Below are 26067 nucleotides of genomic sequence, written 5' to 3' on the forward strand. Positions count from 1 at the left end.
GCCAGTGATACATTCTATTTGTGTTTTGTTTATTAAAGAATATACACTTTCCAAATGAGTTAGGAGAGCTTCAGTTTGGAAAAGCTAGGCTGGCAGGTGGTACTGCCCTACCCTGCTCCTAGGAGTTGCCACTGAGAGCACGGTTATATGGGAGAGAGGAAAAGGACATACCTGGGGTAGAGAACACATTAAATAATTACATCATCTTTGTTGGTGACGAGGTTTGAATGAGGGATTGGGAGGAGAGATGTTCAAGTCTTTTTTTTAAGTGGAAAAAATCGGCAAGTTCCTCTAAAGAAATCTTTTAATGTTCCCTCCATTCCTGGTTCTACTCATAGTAAAAATCTTAAGAAGGTGCTTCTTGTCAAGTCAAATTTATAGTCTTTCTTGTCTCCCTTTAACATGGGAGCACAATATGAATGGGACCAGGCTAGCCAAGAGCAGCTGGAAAACAGGAACAGTTAAACAAGGTTAGATATCTGGTGCCAAGAGGTAACCTGCACTTGGCTGCTTATTCAGCATGTAAAGCCAGTGGGCAGGGTTTGTAGGCTCACCCTTTACAACAGGGCCTTGAGCTGAACAATGACAGTCCTCACATGCTGCAGATTCAAGGAAAGGTAGAAAGCACCGAGGGACATCAGCCAATCCAGACTTTCCTTGCCCATCACATCTAATCCTCTGATTTGAACTAGAAGGTGCATGAAGACAGGGAACACAGGACCTAACAATGCGACAAGAGGAGGATAGATATTGCTCATAGGCTAATCCCAGCTTTGTGGTTCTTTAGCTGTTGTCAAACTGCTTCTTAGGTGTCATCTTCTGATTCCAACAGATGGAATCCTGGAGTGTCTTATAAACTGACACACTAAGACATATTCTAGCCCACATATCACATCACATATCTGTCACATGATTTAAAGGAGTCTAATCCCTTGGTGCATCCCCCCTTGCCAGCAGCACCTCAAGTGAAAATCCCTCAATTTCCTCAGCTGCTAAATAGCAATTTTGATCAATCACCAAATGCCAGGAGATCCCCAAGCGCCATCTCTTGCAACTAAGATTAACATGATTAAATCACTCCTGATGAGCCAGCCTGGTGATCCTCATTACCATGACAGGTTTCAGAGTAGCACCCATGTTAGTCTGTATCTGCAAAAAGAAAAGGAGGACTTGTGGCACCTTAGAGACTAACAAATTTATTTGAGCATAAGCTTTCGTGAGCTACAGCTCACTTCATCGGATCCACTGAATGCATCCGATGAAGAGAGCTGTAGCTCATGAAAGCTTATGCTCAAATAAATTTGTTAGTCTCTAAGGTGCCACAAGTCCTCCTTTTCTCATTACCATGAGGCAGACATGGTAAGATTCTCAGCAGAGTCTCTTACTCTGTGGGGAGGAAACACAATTAGCACCTAGGAGGGAGCAGCTCACCTCACTCTGCAGAAACCTCTCTGGCTGAGCTAGCAGCGACACTGGAAGGCTCTGAATCTGTTATCACCCAAGAAAGATAACCGCAACGTGGAAAGAACTGGAGGGAACTTCTGTAGGTTACTAAAACATTCATTTTCTACCCCAAACACCATGGCTTATATGCAGCATCAATTAACATAAATGGGAACTGGCCACACACAGCAAGGGAGTTCTCACTCTCACTCTCAAAATCAATCCCATCTTGGCAAATGCGCACAGAGGCCTTGCTGCCCTTTATCAGTACCACTGTGTCCTAGAATTGGCCAAGTCAACATGTCAAAGAAGAAATAGTGGAAGAGTAATGATTCAGCGCGCACACTAAAGAGGAACTGGTGTTTGAGATGAATACACAACATTCTGGGGGAGAAATGTTCAATGCCAGTGACAGCACAAGGCCAGGATATGGAAACTGTTCAACAAGGTTTGTCTGGGATTTGTAATACTTGATTTATACATTCCTGGTGGGCATCAATCACACGCGTGTCCCCTGCCCAGGAGCATCATAAAACACCAAAGCAAAAATTCTTCCCAAATAAACATATTGGGGAGAGGGAAATTTATGCCTAATTCTGAGACATCTGGCATTGGCAAGAGTAGGGTACTGGACTAGATGGACCACTGGTCTGTTCCAGAACACGAATTCCATCATTATAAAGTTACTGCTTTTACCTTCAATGAAGACCAGCTCTTCTGGGAAGAATAAGACACCTGTATGAAGATAAGGCACCAAGACATACCCTGCTGTGTATATCCCTACCAAAAACGGTATTTTAAAGCTTGGCTCTTAACTGTTTTCTTTGTGCCTTGCCTCTTGAAACTGACAATAACAAAAGGGGCAAAACTAATGGTTCTTAGAAATGATAGAACATATAGTGCATTTCAGAGGTGGGATTATAAACATTTACAAAATAGCGGTAATGTTTCCCCTAGCACAAAAGTCAGTTGAGATGCCCTCAGATGCTTCTTCTTAGCTTATAAAGGTAATAAATTAGTTATAAGGATTCACGTCTAGTCCTTTCTATTTACAACGGTTTAGGTCCTGCTGAGGAAACGCCATCACAACAGAGCAGCTTCCTTAGCTCTACAAAAATATTAACATCTTTCCAGTTAGTACAAAAACCTTTTGTAAGTAAATTCGTCAAATTATTCCCCACCCCTGCCAGGTCTGATGTTAAAAATATTTCAGGTGCATTTACTCTCACAAAACGCAGGTATGTAATTTGAAGAGCACATCTCAGCAGCTGGATGGTGTGCCAGTCTCCAGCGCAGATATGATTTTCTGGAAGCTGATCCCTTGTGGAGTTCATGCAGAGTTGAAGATGCCCTGTCACTGTGTTGACTGTTCACCTTTAGCAGTTCCTTTTGCTAAACGTGTGGCTATTACTCATCCTTGACTTTTTTACGAGCTTGATCATGCATCTTTTGTTGATTTGCGCTGGGCGTCTCAGCTTCTGTGCACTCATGCTCCTGCATTCCTGAGCTCCCCCACAACTTCAGCCTTGGAGGCGCTTTGCTCAGCTGGGGTGAGCCCACCATGCCCTTACCACAACATGTCCTATGCGGGGACCCAGAAGCTGGTGAGGGCTCTTGCCCTGCACAAAGCTCTCTCTGCCCCCGGTTCTCTCTACACTGGGAGGAGACACTCTTGTATTCCACTGCTGTAGTTCCATCCATTTGTTCAGTATAAACCCTGGCCATCAACTGGATAGGGTAGGACCCTTGGCATTCCCACTCAGCTGTGTTAGTCTCCTGTTCATCGCTCTCTGACCCTTGAACTGCTATCTGGGGCACCACAGTAGGCATCTGCTCTGGGTTTGGGGGCTCTGAAGAGCTACCAAATGCTAAACTTGGTCTGGTCTCCACCCAGGAAGCTGCATGAGGGGAAAGTCTCCATGGCGCATGCTCCTTGTCCAGCTTGGCCTCTGCTTTCGTGCCATCCTCACTCACAGGCACCAGCTCTGGCTCATCGAAACTCACTTCTTGGACAGCTTCTTGCTTTTTAAAGGAGTCCCTGCGCTCTGACAGGTTCAGCCTCCTCATGACAACAACCTCCTGGTCGCGGTCGTGCCTTTCCCCTGTCCAGTCTCTCATTCGGGGGGTCCCTGGGTAAGCCATAGCACAGAGCTCTCCCGCTTGGATAGGAGTCTCCCGCTCCCTGAGAGACTCCCCCATCCCGTCTCCTGGAGGCATTTCCAGTGTGAGCTTCCGACTGCTGATGGTTTTCTTTTCTGCTAGGTAGGTAGCTATTTTCTCAGCAGACTGGACTCGTTTTAGCAGAGGGGACCTGGGGCCTTCGGCACTCCTGGGCCGAGACACTTGCCTGACAATGGTGGGGGGAGACAGGGTCTTGCCCTGGAAGGAATGAACGTTTTTGGTGTAACTTGGTAGTGGTGATGGGGACCTCTGAGGAGAAGGTGGCTGTGCGACTGAAGAAGGAGTACATGCAAGGGGAGATGGGGGGATGCTGCTGGTGGACTTGCGGCGCCCCACCTTGTAACGCTGACCACTGAGCTTCGGCACTAGCCCATGAAGAGAGCTCGGTCTGATGTGCCCTGCAGGAGAGGTGGGGGTGCTAGAGGATGGGGAGGTGCTCTGTGGGGAGACAGAATCTGCCAGAGAGAGAGAGAGAGAGAGAGAGATCAACTCACCCGAGATGAATACTATACTCACATTCCCTACACATCACAGGGCTCAGGCAAGGTCAGCATTTCCGGCATCAGTCTCACATATGGTGGGCCTGAATGAGATGTACGCCAAATCAAGGCACTTCCTGAATGGTTTGGAACCTGGCTACCTTACTCTGAGCAGCACTGCACAGGGGGACCCACAGGTTCCAATCACTGCATACGAACCCAGCTGCAACTGCAGCTGACCTAGTGCTCCCTCTTGTCATTCTACCCTGTGTTTTTATACACTGCATTTCTCCATCCTTGCCCCTTACTGTGAATTTGCAGGGAAATGTTCATTTACTCTGGAAGATTATTCCCAAGAGCCACTATGATCCTCTACATATCAAAATACCTTTGAAAGGCAAGTTAGCAGTTGGGGTAGACAAGCCCTTTGGCACAAAGCACTGTTGCCATAAACGCATGAGTGACAGAGATACCCATCTGTACAAGTTAACATACGTGTTCTCCTTTGAGTGGAGCAGGCTTAGAGTGTCCACAACCCCCTGAGTGAACCCTGGAGACACAGTCGCATTCCCAGCCTTGATCCTTTTGCAGGAACAGCCTGAGGGCACACGCTATACAGCCACATACACCACCCATGGAATGGACAGAGCACAGGGCAAGCCATCTCACAAGTAGCAGAAGCCGTAGTTGGGTGAGTGATCAGAACTAACCCCTACCTAGTGGGAGGTCTGGAGCAGGGCTGCAGCAGGGAGTTGTAGGTCCAGGTGACAGACTGTGTGTGGGAGATCCTGGAAGGCTCTCGCTTGATGACAGGGAGTGATGGAGGCCAGATGAGAAGCTCCGGCTGGTGTGCAGTACAGTCGTTTGCTTGGAGATCTTTTTGAAAAGGCACTTTCTCCTTCGAGATGAAAAAAGCCCCAGGGGCAGGATTTACATGGAAGGGCCCATTAGAAACAAACTTCACAAAACCTCTTTGTATTCCCCTTGGGCATTAAAAAACAAGATTTTTCCCAAGTCTGTCTTCTAGGGAGGTCTACAACTCCAGGCTGAGTTTTCAGCCAAGAACTCAACACTTCAGGATTCTGCATGCTATGAACAATGGGGAAAGGAATTTACTGCATCACCATTTCAGACAAAAGATGCCTTATAAAAATATTCTGTAGCAAGCTGCAAAGAGCCAGATCTGCCAACAAGCACATACAGGAACCTTACCATTAAAAGCTACTGCAGCCATTAACATCCACGGAATTTTTAAAGGAAAAATCTCTATTCTTTGCCCTTGATATCCACAGCCTGTTTCACTGAGCCTTCAACCTGTGTTCCCCAGGGCATGCTATAACATGGCACTAACAGGCATTGTGGCTTCAAGAAGCTGAGTAAATTCTCACCCCTTCTGTTTGTGTGAAGCAAGGGGATGCTGGCCCAAGAGTAAGTACAGAAAGCACTGGTCTCTTTGGCTAACACTAAGTAGCATTCACTAGTTAGGAGAGCTTCTCCCTGGTGGAGGCAGCATTTAGACGTTTTCCTTCCCTATCTTAGGTGAATAAACTCAGAGCTCCCCAAGATACTTCAGGGCTCACACGCCAGCTTCTCTTCAGAGCTACACAGAGATGCCCAATAACAGAAGTCATCCTGTTCCCAGTCTATTTCTACTCACCGGTCCTGACTGTCCCTTTTCCTGCTTTTCTTACTCCTTCTGGCCATCCTGGTCTTGGAACTGTTTTTCCGAGCAGGACCAATTTTGATGGATGTGTTCTCCAGGGCGGTGGTTCGCAGCGCTACTTTGTTGCCACTCTGTGAAATGCACCAAGTGAGTTGTTGTGACGCATACGGCATGAGCATGTTTACAGCAGATTCTAAGGCCAGAAGGGCCCATCAGAATCATCTTGTCTGACCTCCCGCGGAATAAGTGACCTGGTCCACCAAGCCGACAGCAGGAGTCTCTGTCAGAGTTGGGATCAGGACTCAGGTAGTCTTGGCTCCCAGTCCACTGCTCAGACTGCTAGATCGTGCCTCACTCATGGCATATGGTAGTAAGGAGGCTGAGCTTCCATTCCAGTGGCGCTCTCACACTGAAGCTTGAGTCTCCAGCTCAGACTATGGAATACTCCACTGCCCTGAAGGTCCCCCCGTAATTAACCCTACTGAGGAAGGGTGTAAACCTCATTAAAAATAGATCGTCTGTGGGCCACTGTACGTACATATGCTCGTCTCACTGTTACTGAGTGAGGAGACAGGACTATAAGGGAGCGGACCCCTCCTCTCCTCAGGGCCCAGTCTGTGGAACACAAAGGTCCCAACCACCCCAGGAGAATTGCCTTTTGAAGAGAGACATTTTGGGCTGCCAGCATCCACAGGGAGAGCTGCATTTCTGCCATGTGGTCTCTAGGGCAAGGGGGTTCTCAAACTTCTTCACAGCGTTTCTAGATAGCACTGTGTTGGATATGCAGCTGTTCTGCAATAATCTATTAATGCTGTATGCTGACCTGGTCACTGGGATATTACTGTATACACATATTGGTCTAGTTTAACAGGGGGCTGCAAGGAAAAAGAAGCAGGAAGTGAAAAAATGGCTCAAGATAAGCTTCCCCTCAGCCAACACTTGCGGGCTATTATGGTTCCATTGGCTCTGAGGACTCAGGCTCAATATCCTGCTGAGCTTACAGGACTGGTTTTGTCCAGAAGGGTCAAAGCCCAAGAACACAGAACAACAAAAGGACTACAGAAGTTTAAAAGGGACACACTCTGAAAAGAAGGGTAGTTATTCTGGGGAACCAGACTTCAGACACCTGTTGGGTGTGTCTGAAGAAGCTAGTCCTGCCTACAGTACTGTTGGGCTGGTAAGCCACAGACATGCATGGATACTGTTTGTTGAATTAAAATCCTCTTTTCTGAAGAAGCTTTGTTCCTACTGTTAAAATAAGCAATAGGTTTAAGAAGGCTGTTTGGTCACACAATCCTGAAGGGAAGAACCCGAGTGTCTGAATTCTACTGGACCTACTGGCTAAGCATGGTCCGTACACAGGATACTACAGCCCGGGCCAAGTCTGAGAATGAGAGAAATGTGAAATTACACCCTGGGATAGGCAAAGTCATGAGGCCCGACACCTGTGGGGAACAGCAAGCGACCAGAGGGGACAGCTAGCCCTGCAGTCATGACAGTCTTCCCACCCCTTCACAATCATGCGGCCCCACCCACCTCCCCTCCCATTTGGGATCTCATAAAATCCTTAAGCCAATTCCAACCATAGCTTACATGGGAGACTACATTCTGCTGGATTTTCAGCTTCTTTTAATAGAATTTGGCAGTGGGAAGCAAGGAGGAGCAGCCAGGCCCCAGTGACTGGCCAGCTCTGTACATCTCATGTTTGAGAACTCTGCTTCAGGGGAGCAGACACAGCATGTGAGTCAGAGCCACACTATCGTAGGGCAAAGCCAAACCACAACAGAGAGGGGTTATCGCTGGACTCCTGCTGATTTGTGAATTCCCTCTCTCTCTCAGATAATTAAACAAAAAGTTTGCTGCTCAAAGTCTTGAACAGCAGCTTGCTCCCGGGGGCTCAGGAGGCATGTGCAGAGGGAGCAAAGTGTTAGAAGGAGCTCCACAAAGAGAGAAAAGCACCCGGTAGCACATTTACACCCAGAGCAAGCTGTTTACCTTCAGCAGCAGCTCCACAACATCCATGTGAACTAACCCTAGCACAGACTCTCCATTCACGTGTGTGATGAGATCCCCAGCTCTCAGCCCAGCTTCCTGGGCAGGGCTCCCATCTTCCACGCTCTGGAATTGAAGAACCAGGAAACGTTACTTAGGCAGATCCTCAGGATTATTCACACAGCGTTTAGGCTTCACTGCCAGTTGGCGCCACCTCCCTCTCCTCTTGAGAGGACATTGGTCCCGTTACACCACTGATGCTCAGCATGCAGAGCACCGTGCCTTGCGCAGCACAACACTGCTCCCTTCACGTGCAGAATCCCCAGCCAGTCACTTACCCACACCATGTGATGCACTGTGTACACATCGCTGTCCCCCATATACACACGAATGGCGCGCAGGGTGAAGCCATATTTCTTTCCAGAGCTGTGGATGATGATGGGCGGACGCAGGCTGGTGATGCTGAGGGAGGAATCCCGGCTTGGGGACGAGTCCCGAGAGGATGGGTTGGAAGAGAGAGAGTGTGGGGAGATGGGGCTCATGAGGGCTCCGCTGCCAGAGTCATCTACAAACAACAGACAGTGTCCGTTTCCCCTTGGATCCCACGTGCCTGCCAGCACTGCACAGCGGGGAGTCAGTCCCCTCACACCAAAGAGTAATGGGGCTGCCAAACTCTGCTGTTATTAACAGGACTTGGCCTGGCAGACAACCATATGCAGAAACTTCTTTGCCCGAGTGAGGAGCACCTCAGTCCACTCCACAAAGGAGCCTAAAAATCTCACTTCCTTACCACCGTCTGTACAGTTTGTCTCCCTTTGCTACTCTGAAGATTTGCCAGCTTCCCTCTCATCAAAAGCTGGTTCCACTTTCTGGCTCTTGTTCAGCGTTATCACTTACATGGGTCCCACTGCCGAGGGGCACAGAGGAACCCAAGAGGGCATAACTGAGCAGGAACTGCCTGGGAAGCCTTCTTGGTAACGCTCAAGCTGTTGAAAGTGTAACACAGACAATAAAAGCTACAAAGGGCTGCCATTGTGGGGCCAAAATGCAGGAGTACATGGTGGAGATGTTCCAGCCTGAAACATGCATTCGCTAATTACACAGCTAACACTGGGCATCAGATTCACTAGCTGCTTCCCACTGACCTGAGGTGATGATTAGGGACAGGGCTGAGACAGAAGCAGATTTAGGCACTCTGCTTCCTGAAGACACTCTCTGCTTCTCCGGAGCGTTCTTCGGACTCCCCAGCCTGCGGCCCACCCCAGGCTCCAGGGCTCTTGAGGCGGAGTTCTTGGTGCCAGTGCTGTTGCTCCGCAGGCGGACGCGGTTCAGACTGACAATATCAGCTGGACAAAGAGGGAGGAAGGGGGTCAGCAAGCTGGTACTTCTTAGGCGCAATAATGCCACTGCAGTGCCATTCTGCTGCTGGCCAGCTGGGGATGGTCCTGAATCATTCACTGGAACAGTATCAAGTCTAAGAGCCACTGCCCTTACTGTCACTTCCCCCTGCTCATAGGTAACCTCCTTCCACAGGAACTGGCAAGGTTTAGACTCTGCTACTAAGCAAATGCCCAGCCACGGCCATCTTGTTCCCAGTGGTTACTCCCACACATGGCTGTCTCCCCAGAAGCCCCATCCCCCATTTGGCTCCCTCTTCCAGCAATTGCTCCCTCCCTAGCCTGTCAGTGCCTATTCAAGGGCACATGTGGGGCATGGGTGTAGCACACTCAGCACCCTCACAGACCACACAAGCTGCCGCCACCCCCCCACCCCCACCCCCAAAAAGGGATAAAGGAAAGACGAGTTAGCACACACAGGGGAAGCTATCACCGGCCCCTTGAGGCACGTGATGAGCCCCCTACCACCAAGTGATGCAAGCTTGAATGCCCAGCCATTCTGCACAGTGCAGGATGTTCAGAGCGTAACACACCTGCTCCGGAGGTCTCCAACTGTACTCATCAGGGAAATGATGGGGGAGACAGAAGAGCGTAGAGTCTGCATGTCGTGCCAACAGGGCATAAATACAGAGGGTCTTTCGCCTGCCCTGGAACCTTGGGGAGTAACAGGGAACCCTGGAGCTAGAACTACCTGGAGGCTCCCCGATGGCCTGGGCCTCTACCAGCCAATCCAGCGTAAATGCCCTGCACAGTGTATACAGGCTGCTTCCCCAGCAGAAGGCCAGACACAACGCTGTGTCCCACACTTAGCATAGAGCTTTGCCAAATGGCAAAGGTGACACTTGCGGTATCCTTAATACCCAGCTCCGCCATCCACAGCCCATGTACCTGATAACGCTGAGGACTTTGCCACTCCTCCTGCCCCTGCTTCAGGGTCCCCCAGCACAAACATCGGTCTCTCAGCCTTTACAGAGCCTGGGCAGGGGCTCTCCTCTTCGGAGGAGAAAGCAAACTTCGGCATGGTCTCCAGGCTGAAGGTGCTAGTGAGGGTGGCAGGGCTGCAGCTTCGCTCATGCCGGGAGGAGTAGGCCGTTGAGCCGCAGGACGTCCACGATCGGAGCCTATTGATGGGAGAGAGATGGTCAGAGAGTGACTGAGGTTGGGGACAGACACAACACCATCACCACACCATAGGGTCCCCTTGGGCCACTTCTCCAACTTCAGGGCTAACTGGACTGCTAGCAGCTAAGGACCCTGCTATGGGGACTTCACCATCTCATTGGGGTTCCAAACCAGTCTTCTAGGAGCAGGACTCACCCACTGCTGGATCTCCTGCCGCCCCCTCAGCAAGGGGACTCCCCCACCCTCTGTCAGGCGACTGCTGGGAGCAAATCCCTATATTTTACCTAGAGCAGAAGCAAAGCCCAGTACAAATGAGTGGCAGTGCCCAGGGCTGGCTGAGCTGCCAAGCCATAACAATGGTGTGAGGGTCCACACGCTCCGCTCATCCCTGCTGCCTTCGGGAGTCCGCTTTCCCCTAGAGCGGGTGTTCTCAAACTGGGGGTCAGGACCCCTCAGGGGGTTGTGAGGTTATTACATGGGGGGTCGTGAGGTGTCAGCCTCCACCCCAAACCCTGCTTTGCCTCCAGCATTTATAATGGTGTTAACTATATTAAAAAGTGTTTTTAATTTATAAGGGGGGGGGGTTTGCACTCAGAGGCTTGCTGTGTGAAAGGGGTCACCAGTACAAACGTTTGAGAACCACTGCCCTAGAGGCACAGGAGGCTCGTGCTCCACGGAGGGAGATCTGGACAGTATGCACCAGTGGAGGTTCAGCCAGGTCTCTGCAGCATCGTCCCACCCAGCTCACCTGGTCTCTGTGCCCGACAGCCGGCTCTTCTCTTCGTCTCCTGAGCTCCTGTCCCACCGCTCTGTTTTGTCCTCTTTGTCCTCACTCTGACTGTGCTCAGAGGATGAGAAGCTCAAGTTGGAGTGGGCTGCCAGGTACTCAGAGCTGCTATAAACCTGCAGCAAAGAGGCCACATGTTAGAAGCCAGCAGAAGGTGGAGTTCAGCCAGGAACTTTACACATTACAGGCCAGCCTCTGCCGGCATGGCTCCACCAAAGTCACTTGAATTACTGAAGCAGAGAATCTGACCACATGTTTACAGGAATCACCCACCCACCAATGAAATGCAGCCACCTCTGAGGTCAAACAGCTACCACATCTCACAGCAACTCCACACAACAATTCAGGACAGAGTGAAGAATAATAAATCCAGGAGCGTTCTAGGGAGCAACCAGCCAAATGGGACCTTGGTGAACACTCCAGGGTTAATTCTCCTACCCTGGGGCATGGTGCCATGGGATCCTTATCCCAGAAAAGTCAAGATCCAGACCTGAGCTGTCATGAAGGGCAGCACCTCTAGCAACATCTCCCTCCTTAGTACCAGGCTGGGGTGCTGGGTCAGTGCTCACTTGGAAGGAAGAGCACCCCCCTGTGAATCACCAGCAGCCTTTCCCGGATCATTCCCTGCAGAGCTTTCAATGGTGCTCCTGCAGCAGGTGAGCCGACTCCCTGGGCTTTCCCTTGCCTGAGAGCTCAGAAAGCCCCTCTCAGGTCACTAGTAAAACTTGTGCTCTGGCAGAGAGTGACAGCTGGGGGCTTTGGCCCTACCAGAGGGGGAAGGTCTCTCTAAACCCCCAAGCCCACTTGGTTCCACAGGGGCATTTCCAGTACCTTGCTGAAGCGGTGAGAGCATGATGAGAACTGGCCGATTTCCACAGATGATTCCTCATCATTAGTTTCCTCATCCTCGGAGCCCAAATGACGGTACCTTTCAGAGCGAGCTGAAAGCAAGAAGTGATAATGCAGCCAGGGCTTGTCCTCCCATGAGGGTGGGTCAATCCTCCAGGGAGCTACAAACCCAGCAACTTGGCCACACTCACTGTTTACAGAAAATAATAACATCTCTCCTACTGTCTGCCAGAGTCCCTCACCGCAGAAATAAAGGCTGAAGCAGGGATACCATCACTGTCACATGGGGATCAGTTCAGAGGGGCCCTGATGGCCAAATGGCACAGGGGTAGACCTCTTGCTTACCGTGCCAGAGGGCCAAGGTTTAAATCCCAGGGAAGCCCTGGCACAGAAGTGAAAGTTATTTTCTTTTGCTAATGCTAGGAAGTTTTGGAATGGATCTTAAAGCTCATGCTTCAGGGCTTACGCCAGTCTCTAGATAATAGGGATTAGGTTTCCTGCAGCTTCCTGTGAAGTGTCTGGTTCTGACCAACGACAGACAGACTCCTGAAGTAGATGGACCATGGGTCTCATCTGGTCCAGCAAGTCCTATGTTCCTCAGCGTGTGAATAGAACATACTTTAAACACACCAAATTTCTAAGTAATTAGGTCACCTGTATCACAGCCTTGCAGGAGTGGGGGAATTAACCATGCATTTTACAACCCCCAAAGTGCTCCCCAGTGAGCCTCAGGTTACCGTGCACTTGGCCTTGCACGCTCATTGAACTCCAGCTTTAACCCCTGATGCACCATTGGTCAGCTATGTGGGTACACGAGAAATCAATGCCTTCAGGCACGCAGGGCAGAGCAACAGGAGCTTTCCTCGAGACACATCACTGAGGGCTGGGGTTTCCCAGCATGGATGCATGGATGTTTCTTTTCCACTTCCCAAAGCAGTTGAGGGGAGCAAAGCAAGGTGCAGCCACAAAGCCCCTTCACTGCTTGTTAGGAACTAATCACCCTGGTGCCAGATTTTAGTTTTATCTGCAGCACCAGTGTCTGTGTGCAAAATCCCACAAGTGAACTCTTCCGGCCACAGCCCTCTGCACTCAGCCTGATCTGCCAGTCCCTCCCGCTGTGCCTGGCAGGTAGTGCATCAAGGAGGTTCTTGAGCCAGGGGCACCATCAGCAAAGGGCTTATACGAGCAAATCGAAGGAGCTGGCGCACCTGGAGGCACTGCCGCCTGAGGAATGACCAGGAGAATTTCACTTCACACAGCAATGAAGTCATAACGTTTCATTCGTTTCTACAGCAAAGTCACTGTCAGAAATTTGCCCACAGCTTCCTGGAGAAGGTTTCTTTATTCTGGGTAATTCTACCCAGACTCACTGCTGGGACAATGGAATCAAAGAGGAGAAGCAAGAATTGGCCTTACTGTCAAAGTAACTGGTATCATCCTCAGCCTCCAGCTGGGGAATGAATTCAGCCTTCTGCCGCAGCAGCCCATTCCAGTCCAGGTTGTGGAAGAAGGAATGATGCTTCACCTCATGGGCGCCACCTGGTGTCCAGCACAGAATCACGTAGGTTAGAGCAGGCATGACTTCAGGTCCCAGAGCTGTCCCCTCAGCCCAGGAAGCGCTCTCACTTTGGAAACAAGTTTATTTTTATCTGACCCCCAGTGCAGATGGCTTGGATAGACTGGAACCAGCCTGGATTTAGGTTCCCAAAGCCAATCCCAACAAAGTTCACAAGACCAGATTCTGGCCTTAGCCTCCCCAGCACGTCTCCAACAACAGGACAGACTCTGCTCTTGGTTATACCAACAAAGAGAAATCCAGATTAATTCTTTGACATTTACAGAGTTATGTGGCAGGATCTGGCGTACTGCCAAAATGATTGTTGGCGCTTTCTCATTAGCAAAGCAGAGAACAATGAGCAATGGCTAGAGCAGGAAGAGGCAGCAGGACACTAAGGCCGGAAAAGGCACTGGCACGGAACCGTAGCTATGCCCTGGGCTGCATATACCAACAGACAGGTAGCAACTGTGCTAAGCCGGCAAATGCGGGAGGGTGAAGGTGAAATGAAAGGCAAGCAAAAAGCTAGGTGGGAACCAGAAAGAGAACCAGGGCTCTTCAGGACAGAGACACTAACGTTTTAACACCTGCAGGAGCCAGGAGCAGGAGCCATGGGTTATTAAGCACTGCTGTAGGTTTCCAGCTGCAGGTGGTCACGGGGCATCAGGAGCATGCTTTAATCCCATCAGGTACCTATCCACATAGGGTGCCACCATGCAGTCAGCACTGCCCAGATTCTCCAGGGAAGCGGACATCTGGAGTGGAGGGGAATGTTTCTACCCCAATGGCAGAATACGGTTTGTAGAAAAGCTATGCTCAAGGCTGAGATGGGCAGTACCACATGAGAGAGCAAAGCCCATGAGTCAGATGCTAAAGAAGAGCTCTTATAAACATCCTAGGGACACTTCTAATTGCTTAAGGAAGCCATCTCAAAGGCGAGACAGACATCAATTGAACAGACAAATGCAGATCAGCCAGGAGCCACTCCAGCCATCTCACCGGTGACCATGCCCTGTGCTGCCTGGCGGATGTAAGCTGTAAAAGTAGGGTACAGTAAGTGCATACCAGTGCCTAAGCGTTCCAGTGGGCAGTGCCTTAGCAACCTCGTGATCAAATCCTGAGCATCAGCAGGAAGAGCTTCATCGCCTTCAGGCCACATAACGGCATCTGGAAGAAAATGGAAAATCATGAGGTGACCCCTTCCCTTGAGAGCAAAAGGCCGTTTGCATGAGAACAGCCAGGGTCAAAAGCGGATCATGGAGACACCAGCTGGAGACTTGTAACTGTCCACTCCACAAGTGACTTGCATTACCGCCTGGGGCCCCCATAGCTAGTAGTCTGGGACTCCATCCAACGGGCACCCCAAAACTGGCTGGGATTGGAGGAGGCAGGAAGCTGTAGGTTCATGCCCTATTTTTCTCACGATGAGCAGCTCTGACCTCAGGTCTCCTGCCTTTATGGCTTCAGGGAGCATCCCACTTGGGTCAGAATTAGGAGTGAGTTGAAGAAAGGTCATTATGACTTGTGGCCTTAAGGCAAAGTACCTTTGCTAGGGAAGTTATTTTTGCACAAGAAAAATGCCACAGAGTAACTGCAAAGCATATGCTAGTCACCTAACTTTGGGAAAGCGAAGAGTTCCATGTCCACACTCAGTGACTCTAAAGCTACATCATAGCTATCTCTCTGACTCACTAATCATAAGGTGAGGATGCTGCAAGACCTGGGTGATGCCCAACAACCTAATCAGAAGAGTTATTGTTAAAAGAAATATTAAGCAATCAAAAGAGAAAAGCAAAATGACAGCTGTACAAGGACAGCCCTGCAAGCCACGCTTCCCCCAAAGCCTAGGAAGGAAGCGAAACCCAACTAGACACGGCCCATCTACACTTCGCGAACACTCATGTCTAAATCAGATGATGAAACACCCCTGTGGCCCAACCCTCATTCCAGGGAACAGCATTTTAGTGCAGGCAACAATTAGGCTGTGCATTCTCCTAAGCCAGTTCCTAAACATCTCTCCTTTCTCCACCTTGTCCTGGGTAAGGAATACATTGTCCTTCCTCCTTCACCTGGAGTCAAACGGAGGCAGGAGTAAAAAGGAATCTGTTCATTTAGAGGATCCCAACCTCCTTGGGGCCACTGAATCAGTTCAAAAGACTTAACGCCTGGCCCAGTGCCTGCCACCTGCGAGCCAGCTGCGCACTCTAACCTGCCACAAAGCCAGGGCTGCACCAATGCCCAGCCATAGTCATGAGAGAAGCCCACGAACCCCTGCAGGCAAATGTTCATTGGTAAGCGTTTGTACAGCCCTTCGAGGACCATGGATGGAAGAGGCTAGAGAAGGGCAAAATCTCATCATTGTTAATACGCAGATGAGCTGTGCTCTGCGGCCTATAATAGGAAGCGGTGCCCGCATGGTTCAGAGTGTCAGTGTGCCAGAAGCACTAACCCGAATACCCAAACGCCCCAGACCCGGTGCTGATGTAACCCAAGACAAAGAAGGGCTAGGAATTCTCAGACCCAGAAAGCCTCCGGAACGAAGACGAGAGGATGGACTCAGGGTATTGACCATTGCTAGAGACCTACCGCTGATCACCTGCCCAAAGAGCTCTTCTGGGGTGTCTCCGAAGAAGGGGACGCAGCCCACGAGGAACTCATATAGGATGATGCCCATGGCCCACCAGTCGACAGGCTTCCCATAGCCTTGTATTAGGATCACTTCTGGAGCAATGTATTCGGGAGTGCCACACACCTGCATTCAAAGAGGTGTTGGTAATACTGAAACCTCTGCTCTCTATAGCAGCCCAGGTACTGCTGCAGCATGCCCAGAACTATGCTGGTTCCCTGAGATGGGGAGGTATGGATACAGGATTCCCACCCTCTCCCCAGGGACCAAGAGAGATGGTTTGAACCAATGGCCCCACCCACTATGGCATGGGATCTGAGCCTACCAAGATCCTGAACGTACCTGCTTGTCCATGAACTCCCGAGTGTCCTTCTCAATGTGCCCTTCATACAAGTTTGTGGTCATGTTCATCAGCCCAATCTTTGACAGGCCGAAGTCTGTTAGCTTGATGTGGCCCATCGAAGTGATTAACAAACTGCAGGAGAGAAGATGTATGGGTAATCTCACTGGCTCACTCCCTAGCAGAGCCTGGTACGAAGCAGAGAGCAGAAGCAGGGCCCCGCTCTGAGAATTACATTGAAAAGGCTGGCTGCTTTCTGCTCATGCCATGGTCTTGACTTGGGACCACTCAGCCAGAAGCAACTCCCATCACTCTCAATGGGGAAAGGGGATACAAAGGAAACCCCTCCTCCCTTCCCCACTTTAGAATCTGACAGCCTCTTGTCCATGCTCCTTCAACCCTGAGCCCCCTTTCTGTCCTTACTTGTCAGGCTTCAGGTCCCTGTGCACAATCCCGTAGTTGTGAAGATATTCCAGAGCTAGAACAGTCTCTGCAAAGTACATCCGGGCCATGTCGACTGGCAGAGGACCCATGTTCTTCAGTAGCGTGGCACAGTCCCCACCTACAGAAACATACAAACTCTCCATGGGCCACAGGCAACTGTGCAGCATGCAGGACTGGGCTGAGGGCATCCTGAAGTATTTCAAGCAACCTCTTCTTAACAGGAATGTAGGCCTCCCTACACCAAATCAGACCCCTGAGCTGTCAAGTCCTGGATACTGCCTCAGGGTGGCCGCAACCCAATGCTATACCTGGCCAATTGCATATGGCAGAAAAGCGTTTCTTTCTGAACCTGGATGGCCACCCATCTGCCAGCCCCTGCTGCTGCTTCAGGTGGCACTTGGCTCTCCAATTTTGGGGATGTTGCATTGGTACAAGCTGAGAACAGCAGGTCTAAGACTGAGACATATCGGACGGCACTCCAGCAAGGAGGGTCTGTTGCAGCTCAAAGACATCGGTTACCTGGTGAATGCATGTTTGTTACATGTTTGGATGCAGATGAACAGGAGAGGTTGGCAGAGGGAACACACCAGAGACATTAACACACACAATCCTTGCTGCACCCCGAGAGGAGGTATTAACCACCTCATTTTACAGAGAGGGAAAGTGAGGCAGAGAGAGGGAAACACAAGGAGCACCTGTCTCCAAGTTGTGTGCACAGATCAAGCTCCTCTCTCAACGGGCAGCAGGTGGTTTTTGAGTCTCTGCTTTGCGAAGGAAGGAGGATTTTCCATTCCTGCAGGAACAGGACAGGCACGGGGAGCAGAGGGCAGCGTGACGTGCTCGCACAGGACATCACACAGACATTCAGCACCGAGGGGCCTGATGGCCATGAGAGCTAAAAGCATTCTCAGGCCGCAACCTTCACGTTGGGGATCTTTGTTTTCCTACCCTAAGACGGCAGGTTAAGGTTTAAAAATCTGCTCTAACAACCACAGTGTAAAGTCACCATTCGGCCCTTGGGTGACCAGCTTGGCTCTCACCTTCCACGTATTCCATCACCATGCACAGGTGCCTTTTAGTTTCAAAGGAGCAAAACATGCTGACCACAAAGGGGTTCTCGGCAAAGGTGAGGATGTCCCTCTCCACAAACACCTGCTGGATCTGGTTCCGCAGAATGAGGTTTTGCTTGTTAATTTTTTTTATAGCAAAACGCTGCCTGGTCTCCCTGTGCCTCACCAGATACACGGCCCTAGGAGGGGAGAAAGCGATGAGAGCACCCGCCAAGCTGCAGGCACCGCAGGGTTCATTACTGAGTGCATGGGGCTCCAGCAGCTGCTGTCAAGTTTATCGACCAGAAGAGCTGGACTTGTTGCTTCAAAACACTTGTAAAGCACAGAAAAACCTGCATCTCCCGCCACCTAGAGCGGTTCCCAGTGAGAGCGAGCATTCACTCAGGACTCTGGCATGGGGTTTCTGGACGTTAGCCTCTAACCTGCCAAGCACTGTGCTCCCCATGTGCAAAGGGTGAATTTGACAAGTAGGTCAATTACAACGGGCATTTCCAAGCAGGCTGCCAGCCGCATCCGTCTTATTGAACACTGGCCTTATTTACAACCCGAGCAGCGAGGCAGGCACCATTGTCAGATGTGGCAAGCTGCTCCTCGCCAGAAGGATTTATGTGCAGTAGCTGTAATGACACACTCACTGGAGTCGCGTTAAAGTGCCAAGACTGACATAGTGAGATACCTGGCCTGCTCTGTGTCTCTCTGCACTCGCCACCATTGTGCCTGCTTTCTAGGGGAGCTGGTCTTGCTCAGGCCAGGCCCAACACTAAGATGATTAGTTCACACTTAGATCGTTTGCAAAAAGAAGCCAGTGTTTGCGGTCACAAGTGGATTGCTCAGCGCAGCCCCAAGCCTGTAAGCTCCTGAGCGCCCTGCACTGAAGCAGAGGCTCTCTCCAACTTACCCATAGGCCCCATTGCTGATCAGCTTGATGGTCTCAAAGTCACTCTCACAGGGTTTCCTCCGAGAAGTGGCAGCTGAGGCCCGGGTCTGCATGAGACATACACAAAGGGGTGTTTTGATCTTTCTTCACATCCCAGTGCTGTGACTGTAAATACTGCGTATGCTTCCCCTCCACAATTCACTAGCCCTGGGAAACACTCCTGCCCACCCTTCCCTACCCCTATGGTACCCATCACATGAAAGGACGCTTTCTTGCTACAAGGGGCTAGTCCGACCAGTAAAAGCAAACCTAGACCTACACTCAAAGGAGGCTGCTGTTGCTCAGCATCCTTAGAAGCCACCACATCAGAAATCAACTGCACTTTGCAAACTGTGAACTGTCAAGTCAAAACTGCCTCAAGCACATGCCCGTTCCACATGTCCGGGTGCCAACTGGAGGGTCCATGTACAGGAATAGAAGTGTCCATGAGACATGTACCTTCAAAAATTCACACAGTTTCAGCAAACTTCCATGGATGGACAATTCAAACTCCAAGCTCCCTGGGAATGTAGACAGCCTCCTGGCATTGCCTTATATGGGATGCCAAGAGTTAATTTGCTAAGTGTCAGAGAAGCTGGTTGGGAAATGCGAATACTAACTCAGGCTGGATGGTCTTACCTCATGGGAGACGTCATTCTCTGGGGTCATGGTGTTCCCACTATCAAAATGATCCAGCTGAACCATTTCTGCAGAAAAACGGAAAGAGCTAGCCGTCAGGAATTCAACAGACTACACAGACACACTGCTGCTGTTTCAGAGGGAGGAGGAACCGAAACCCGTCTATCCTGGATTAAAGGAACTCCACTGAGATTTGCACACTGCTCCCTTCCGGAGAAGTTTTTTGTTAGAAAATTGACCACCTTTTCCAGACATAGGCTTGACCCTGCTGCCGCAGCTAGTATCAGGCTGGCAGAAGGTGCCGTCTACACACGAGATGCCTTGCACAAGTTCACTGAGCAACCTGCACTGGGTGCCAACTTCACCAAAAGCTGCAGAGATGCTTTTCCTGGCCTACTCCCACTACATTGTCTGGGTTTGCTGCACACACAATCCGTCTGCAGCCAATATTCTGACTGTTCAGCGGGATGTGATGGGCTGCTATATATGTGGGATCAGCAAACTGGTCTGAATAAAGAAGAACAGATACAAAACTTTGCCCACATTGAGCCTCTGCCATCCTCAAGTGCTTGACTAACTTCTGGTCTCTCACCCATTCCTCTGCAAGTCCAGGATCAGTTCTTCCCAGGGCTGGGAGCACCAAAACACCACAAGGAAGCCTGCTGGCAGGCAGCGGGCAGCCTGACTCAGAGATATCTGTCAGAATGGAAGCTTCAGGCTCTTTGAGGCCTTCATCACTAACAAAAACTAATGCCGAAAGTAGAAAGCGTCACCATCCATACCGCGCTCTGTGTTCAGATGTTTCTTAGATGTCTGCCTGCCTGGAGCCCACGCAACGTCTGTACGTTTTTGTTTTAGCCATTATTGCTGGGAAATTCAGGGTCCTGGCATCAAGGGGTTAAACATTTATATAATTCTATCTACTCTGCACCGTCCTTTCAGTGTTCTTCAAGGATTATGATTCCCCCACAGGCCTTGGCTTCCCATGGATTAAGTGTTCTTGAAAGTAATCTACTGTATTTAATATGTAGCGAGCGATAATGAAGGAAAATTTGGTTCTGGCATAGAGAGACTTGGATACAGTCCTAGAACGCACATCCCACTCCACTGCCACAGTCCAAGCATGGGTGGGTTTGGAAGCTGATGCACATTTATCCCTGCACAGACTGCTTCAGCACTGTGCGCTAATCCTTGCAAAGGCAATCACGCCATCTGAACCCTTGCTACCACAGCATCTAGAGAGGTACATTTCCAACAACAACAACTTCAAGGCTAATTCCAATCAGTATCAGTCAGAACTTGCTGAAGAAAGAGTTACCTGTTGGTCTGAGAGACCTCCTGATTGGCCTCATAAGCCGCTACTCCGATGCAATGTGCAAGGAACAGGAGGCAGAGTTAACGATGCTATCAGAACCTTAACACCTGGGCAATTAACACTTGGTGATGCAATGTTTATACACTTACCACAGAGCAAGATCCACTGGGGAGAAAGCACAAATCCCACCCTGCAGCAGTCACCCGCACTGCGGGACTGGGAGGGGGTTACTGCCTTACGCACCTGCACCAGAGTGGAGGGGAAAGGGCCTCCCAGAGGATACACCAACAGCTACCTAGACCTGACCTGCTGACTGCATAGTCCTGCCGCATCTGCTTTGGTTTCATTTCACCGTGCGGGTCCATCTCTGTCATTCTGCCCAGCAGCGAGGTGTGCTGGAGCGACAAGCTCTCGGTCTGTCTGCGGAGCACTTTCAGCACAGATCTCTCCACACCATGCTGCCATGCCACCCCCCCTTTGCCCTGGAGGTACCACCCTTAGAAGAGCCTGTTCAGTCCTTCTCCGTTGCCTGAGAATGTCAGCAAAGCTGACGCTAGCGTTAACTGCAGTGGTGACTTTTGGGATTTGGGCAGCTCCTAGCCTGGGAGTAGCAGAGACCTTCCAACACATGCTAACTCTGACTAACTGGCAGCAGCCATGTGCAAGAGGCTCCTTCTCCTGTTCCTGATCCCCTGCCTGATCACTCAGCCAGACACAGTCCAAGAGCCATAAAACATCCCTACCCTCCAGAGGGTCCTTGGCAAGCCCCAGCTGGCTGATGATGTACCGCGGGATATCAGTTTTTATTCCTTGGCCTACTTTAGCATGTCCTTCCACGGCTTCCAGAAGATGATAGAATTCCTCAGGATCAAACTCCTAGCCAAAGGAGAATAAGTGCAGTCAAGAAGTGAGTTCTGCCTTTGTGTCTTCAAATAAAAGCACCTCCCCCACCACAACTCACAGGCATCACAGTACACAGGCATGTACGTGTTCTTAAACGGAATTAGAGTAACTATCGTAGATTGCAATGATAGGGTTCCCTTTAGCTCTGGAGTTACGGGATGCTACGTGGGCATCAGAACTCTGCAGGAGAACCATAGCTCCCCTGATCTTGGGTTTGTGCCTGCATTTCCAGTGTAATCCCCCCTGGTTGAAAAATCCAGCCATGTGCCCGTGTCCCAGAATTCAGGGGGCAAGCTGGCTGTATGCCTGAGCTGGCGTACCTACTATTCCTTCTGGCTGTAAATGATTCTCGGACTAGCCCTACTGAGAGAGATTTGGAAATACACCACTGAAAACTTTAGGCTTTCAAGGTGGATTAATAACCAAAGGAGAATGTGTGTTGGAGATTAAGTGTAACGGATAAAAGCTAGAGATGGACAAGAAAAGGAAAACAGATTAGACATTCCCACCTCACTGTAATTCCCATCCTGTACTGTAATATTCTTTAACACATGGATCTAAAGATCTGATTGTCTTCGTCGTCTCTCTCTGGTCCCTAACCAAGTTCCCTAACGGTGAGTCTGAAGCCCAGTGGCTGGGTTACAGTGAAGCTTGTGTTAGGGTCACTCGGTTACTGCGTACGTGACAGAGGAGCTGCACTGCTGTTCAGTTGTTGGGTGCACGAACGTAGATCGAGCTGTTCTGCGCGAAGTGACTCTTTCCAATTTACTCCATGAGTAATGAGCACTTCCCTTTCCAAATGAGGCATACCCATGACAGACCTGCACGTGCAGACAGCCTGGCAGGCCATGCAGTACTCCTTACCAAGCACTCCAGAAGGCGGGCAGGGCGGGATATTATTAGCAGCAGCTTCCTGACCAGCTGGTCAATGAACCTCACTTCCTCACTCTCTGAACGCTCCTGGGCCTGCAGAGAATGAGACGAATGCCGAGGTCACCAAACAGCCATTGTCAGTGGGGGGCCAGGGTTGGGAGGAGGGGGGGGATTGTGAGAACACCCAAACACTCACATCGTGGAGCATTTTCTCCAGTTTCTCCTGCAGCTCCATGAAGTAGCGTGAAGTGATGAGAGCTTGTTGGGACTTGGCCAGACAGTCTCGGGCCAGCTCAATGATCTGATGGTGGATGAACCCCAGCACGCCATCAGCAAGGGGCAGCATACTGCTCGACGAGCAGCTGGTGATGGTCCCCTGCAGGCGCTCCTCCATCTGCGCTGTGGCCTGCAGGGCAGAGCAGGAGATGACTACAGTGGGACTGAGACCTTGAGCCTACATCCGGGTGTTAGCCATCAGCACAGCTGACCCAGTGCAAACTCCCACTGCAAGTGCGCTGCCCTGGGGCAAGCGATACCTACACAAGTGCAGCATGTTTACATTAGGGGCTACATCCTCAGCTGGAGTGAACTTGGAGCTATGGCAGTTTACACCAGCTGATGCTCTGGCCCTGGGGTTTGCACAGGTGCAGCTACCCCACTGGCTAAAAGCCCCAGTGCACACCCAAGCCTGGGTTCATTTAGAGAGAGAGAGAGAGAGAGAGAGAGAGACACACACACACACACATATATATTCCTGAACATCCTTCTGAGAAGATTGCAGAGCAGACCCTTGTGGTCCAAACACTCCTAGCTACAGGACAGGCCTTTCAGTATGACAGTGCTGGGTGATGCAGTGCAGAGATGGGTCATTTCCAAGTGATCTGGCACTCAGCAGTTACCAGCTCTTTCTCCCCATAAACCTTTAAGTAGAAGCATGTGAAACCACAGGAAGGATGAAAACAAAGGGGCTTGTCACTTTGTTTATTATCTCCCCTGGCAGGCCCGCAGCCAGGAAATAGCCAGCTGACAAAATGGAAAAACCTGCTGCCAGAAGCTATGAGCTGCTGTGCCGAGCAATGCAGCACATAAGCCTGGATCCCAGCTCGCACAGAACCGGAGCCTGGCACGCACTGGGCTGTCTTTTATGACTGCAGCATGCCAGCAGCATACAAAATAATTGTACTGATCCTCACATTAGAGATGTGCTGGAAAGAATGTTCCTCTTATGTATGTGACTTTGAGCTGTGTCATGGCACTCTAGGACCATTGCAGCTGTACAAACAGCCGGAACGAGAATTTCCCTGCTTTTGTGATATTATCTCTCACTATTTTAGACTGTGCTGTAACTGCACTGATATTGTTTCATTTGAAAATCTCAGCACAATATTCACGTGCTTACATGACATTGTTTTAACCAAGAAGTGGTCTCCAGAGACTGTTAATGAGAGTTTTATGTTGCTGCAGTAACACGTGCTCCACAGTGACCAGGAGAGGACGTTATGAATCGTCTGCTCTTCCCCCAGTGAATTATCAGGTTTCCAGCCCCCTCACACACCTCCCCTGTAAGGTACACTTTGTGTCCCAGGACAAAGAACAGAAATGATTTTGCTGGAGACAAAATTGCTGAAAAGCCGAAGATACATGATGTTTGTATAATCTTTCTGAGCTCTGGGCAGTTACCTTCGGGAATCGTTCCTTGTAGACGTGATTCATCATAACAATCTCATTATCAAAAGCTCCACTTGTTCGTCCAGGGCTGGGGGGAAAAAAACAGGTTTATCTTCAGAAAACCAAGTAATTATGGGTTTGTGCAGTCTTAAGTGCCTTTGGAGACTCATCACACTTTGTTTTCTATTCAACTGCTACGTTTCACAAGCCATTAAAGCACATTCACACCAAGCACTCAGCATCCTGACAGTTAGTGACTCTCCCAGGGCACCTCCACCCCCAAATACAGCTCCCCAGTGCACCTCAATGGCTGCCTGCAGCTCCCCCGCCACCCTACCCTCCCACCAACAGCAACACAACTCACTGCTGCCCTGAAGCATCCCCTCTGGAACTGCTCATCATTCCTGACTCGCAGAACATCCCCCACCACATTCCCAATCTGCACCCCTAGCTGTTAGTCTCCGGGGGGAGAGACTGGTCGACGGAAGAGACTGCCTGGCAGCTGTCTGAGCTGAATAACTGTCTGCAATAAGCTACTCCGACCTCCAGACTCATGGCATTTATAAGCCAAGGTAGTTTTGAATCTAGATCTCCAGAGCTGAGAGACTAATGTGTCCATTAAAGAAAGGGCTTGTCCTTTTTCTTTCCCTCAGGGTTACAATTTCTGTCCCAGTCCCCACCCTAATGCCAGTATTACAGACAGCAAAGTATAATGCCACTGGAGAGATGCCTAGACCACAGCCAACTGGGAGCAGGCCAGCAATGTGCCCGACACCCAGGGCCTCTCGATCTGCTGCTATAGTTGTCTTTTCACCACTGGCAGCAAAACAACTGATTTTTGTTCTTTGCAGGGCACAGAGGGATCTTCACGTGAATTGTTTATCTTTTTTAGCCCACCAGTGAAGTCAGCGGACCCTTCTTTCTCCCCTGGCCACAGCGCCACCACTGGAATCTTAATCCTGTTACACAAAGCCAGATACAGGGAGCAGCCACCTGCTCGTTAACCAAGATATAACAAATGCCAAGATCAAGACCAGTTTCAACTCTCCCCCCGTTCTCATTTCAGTAACTAAGAAGTAAGCCACAGCTTAGCGAGAGACTCTTTGTATTTTCTAAGTACAAGTGATGGCAGCCATATAACTAGCATTTCTTTGGTAAAACATTCATCCACTTGTAAAGCCCTTGAGATAATTAATCTAATTTTAATGAAATTTCAGGCAACAAAGCCCAGGACCAATTACAGCTCTCACCCTACTAATGAGGCCTCTAAACACATTCCACAACAGGGAAAAGTATTTAACTGAAATATTCCCTGTAAGGATGCACACTTGCTGCATTTGACAACTGGAGAACAAACCAATGAATGGAAACTCGACATTCCAATGCACAGCGAGTTTATGAAGGGGCACTGTCAAATTCAGGAGGTCTGCATGTTTAGTCTATTGTCAGTTGCAGAAGTTGAGGAGGAGTTGCCAGGCACTCTTGCTTGTACTTCTCTGCTCCACTCCCATGCTGGACCTTTCTTGTGAATTTCATGCAATGTGCCTATGTACAAGAAGGGAACAGACAGATGCAGCTACACACAAATACACTGCATGTCTGAAATCTCTGAGAATGCTGTACACCTGCTTGCGGCCCTGGGTCTGAAAAAGCAATGGTTGGGGAGAACGGGGGTGAGGGAAGAAAAAAGGCATTGCAAACAGATGTACTCAGAGCCCCTAGCTTGTATTTAATACGCGTAATGCTTCTAGATCCAGTTACATAAACAGATTTTTTTAAATCTTTCAAGGGTAAGTCTGATTCCT

The 26067-nt window shown here is 50.0% G+C and overlaps 1 protein-coding gene across 7 annotated transcripts in view; it reads right to left on the reverse strand.

Annotated features, from left to right (window-relative positions):
- Positions 1-1318: 1318 nt before the first annotated feature.
- MAST3 (microtubule associated serine/threonine kinase 3) overlaps positions 1319-26067 on the reverse strand; it is a 69402-nt gene continuing 44653 nt past the window's right edge. For 5 of the 7 annotated variants that reach the window (XM_074939762.1, XM_074939758.1, XM_074939760.1 and 2 more), the window contains 21 exons: positions 24275-24350; positions 22791-23000; positions 22586-22687; positions 21562-21694; positions 19504-19571; positions 18847-18932; positions 17919-18127; positions 16858-16996; positions 16437-16569; positions 16055-16220; positions 14534-14635; positions 13330-13452; positions 11896-12005; positions 11026-11180; positions 10044-10276; positions 8904-9104; positions 8097-8323; positions 7762-7884; positions 5761-5897; positions 4820-5001; positions 1320-4079 (listed from right to left, as the gene is read on the reverse strand). In XM_074939762.1, the coding sequence (XP_074795863.1) occupies positions 2851-4079; positions 4820-5001; positions 5761-5897; positions 7762-7884; positions 8097-8323; positions 8904-9104; positions 10044-10276; positions 11026-11180; positions 11896-12005; positions 13330-13452; positions 14534-14635; positions 16055-16220; positions 16437-16569; positions 16858-16996; positions 17919-18127; positions 18847-18932; positions 19504-19571; positions 21562-21694; positions 22586-22687; positions 22791-23000; positions 24275-24350 (4144 nt within the window). In that variant the 3' untranslated portion in view covers positions 1320-2850. Of the gene's footprint in view, positions 4080-4819; positions 5002-5760; positions 5898-7761; positions 7885-8096; positions 8324-8903; positions 9105-10043; positions 10277-11025; positions 11181-11895; positions 12006-13329; positions 13453-14533; positions 14636-16054; positions 16221-16436; positions 16570-16857; positions 16997-17918; positions 18128-18846; positions 18933-19503; positions 19572-21561; positions 21695-22585; positions 22688-22790; positions 23001-24274; positions 24351-26067 lie in introns of all 7 variants that reach the window. The other 2 variants (XM_074939757.1, XM_074939755.1) reach the window with 1 other exon arrangement.

This window comes from Natator depressus, chromosome 25 (assembly GCF_965152275.1).
Source record: "Natator depressus isolate rNatDep1 chromosome 25, rNatDep2.hap1, whole genome shotgun sequence".
In the NCBI taxonomy this organism is placed as follows: Eukaryota; Metazoa; Chordata; order Testudines; family Cheloniidae; genus Natator; species Natator depressus.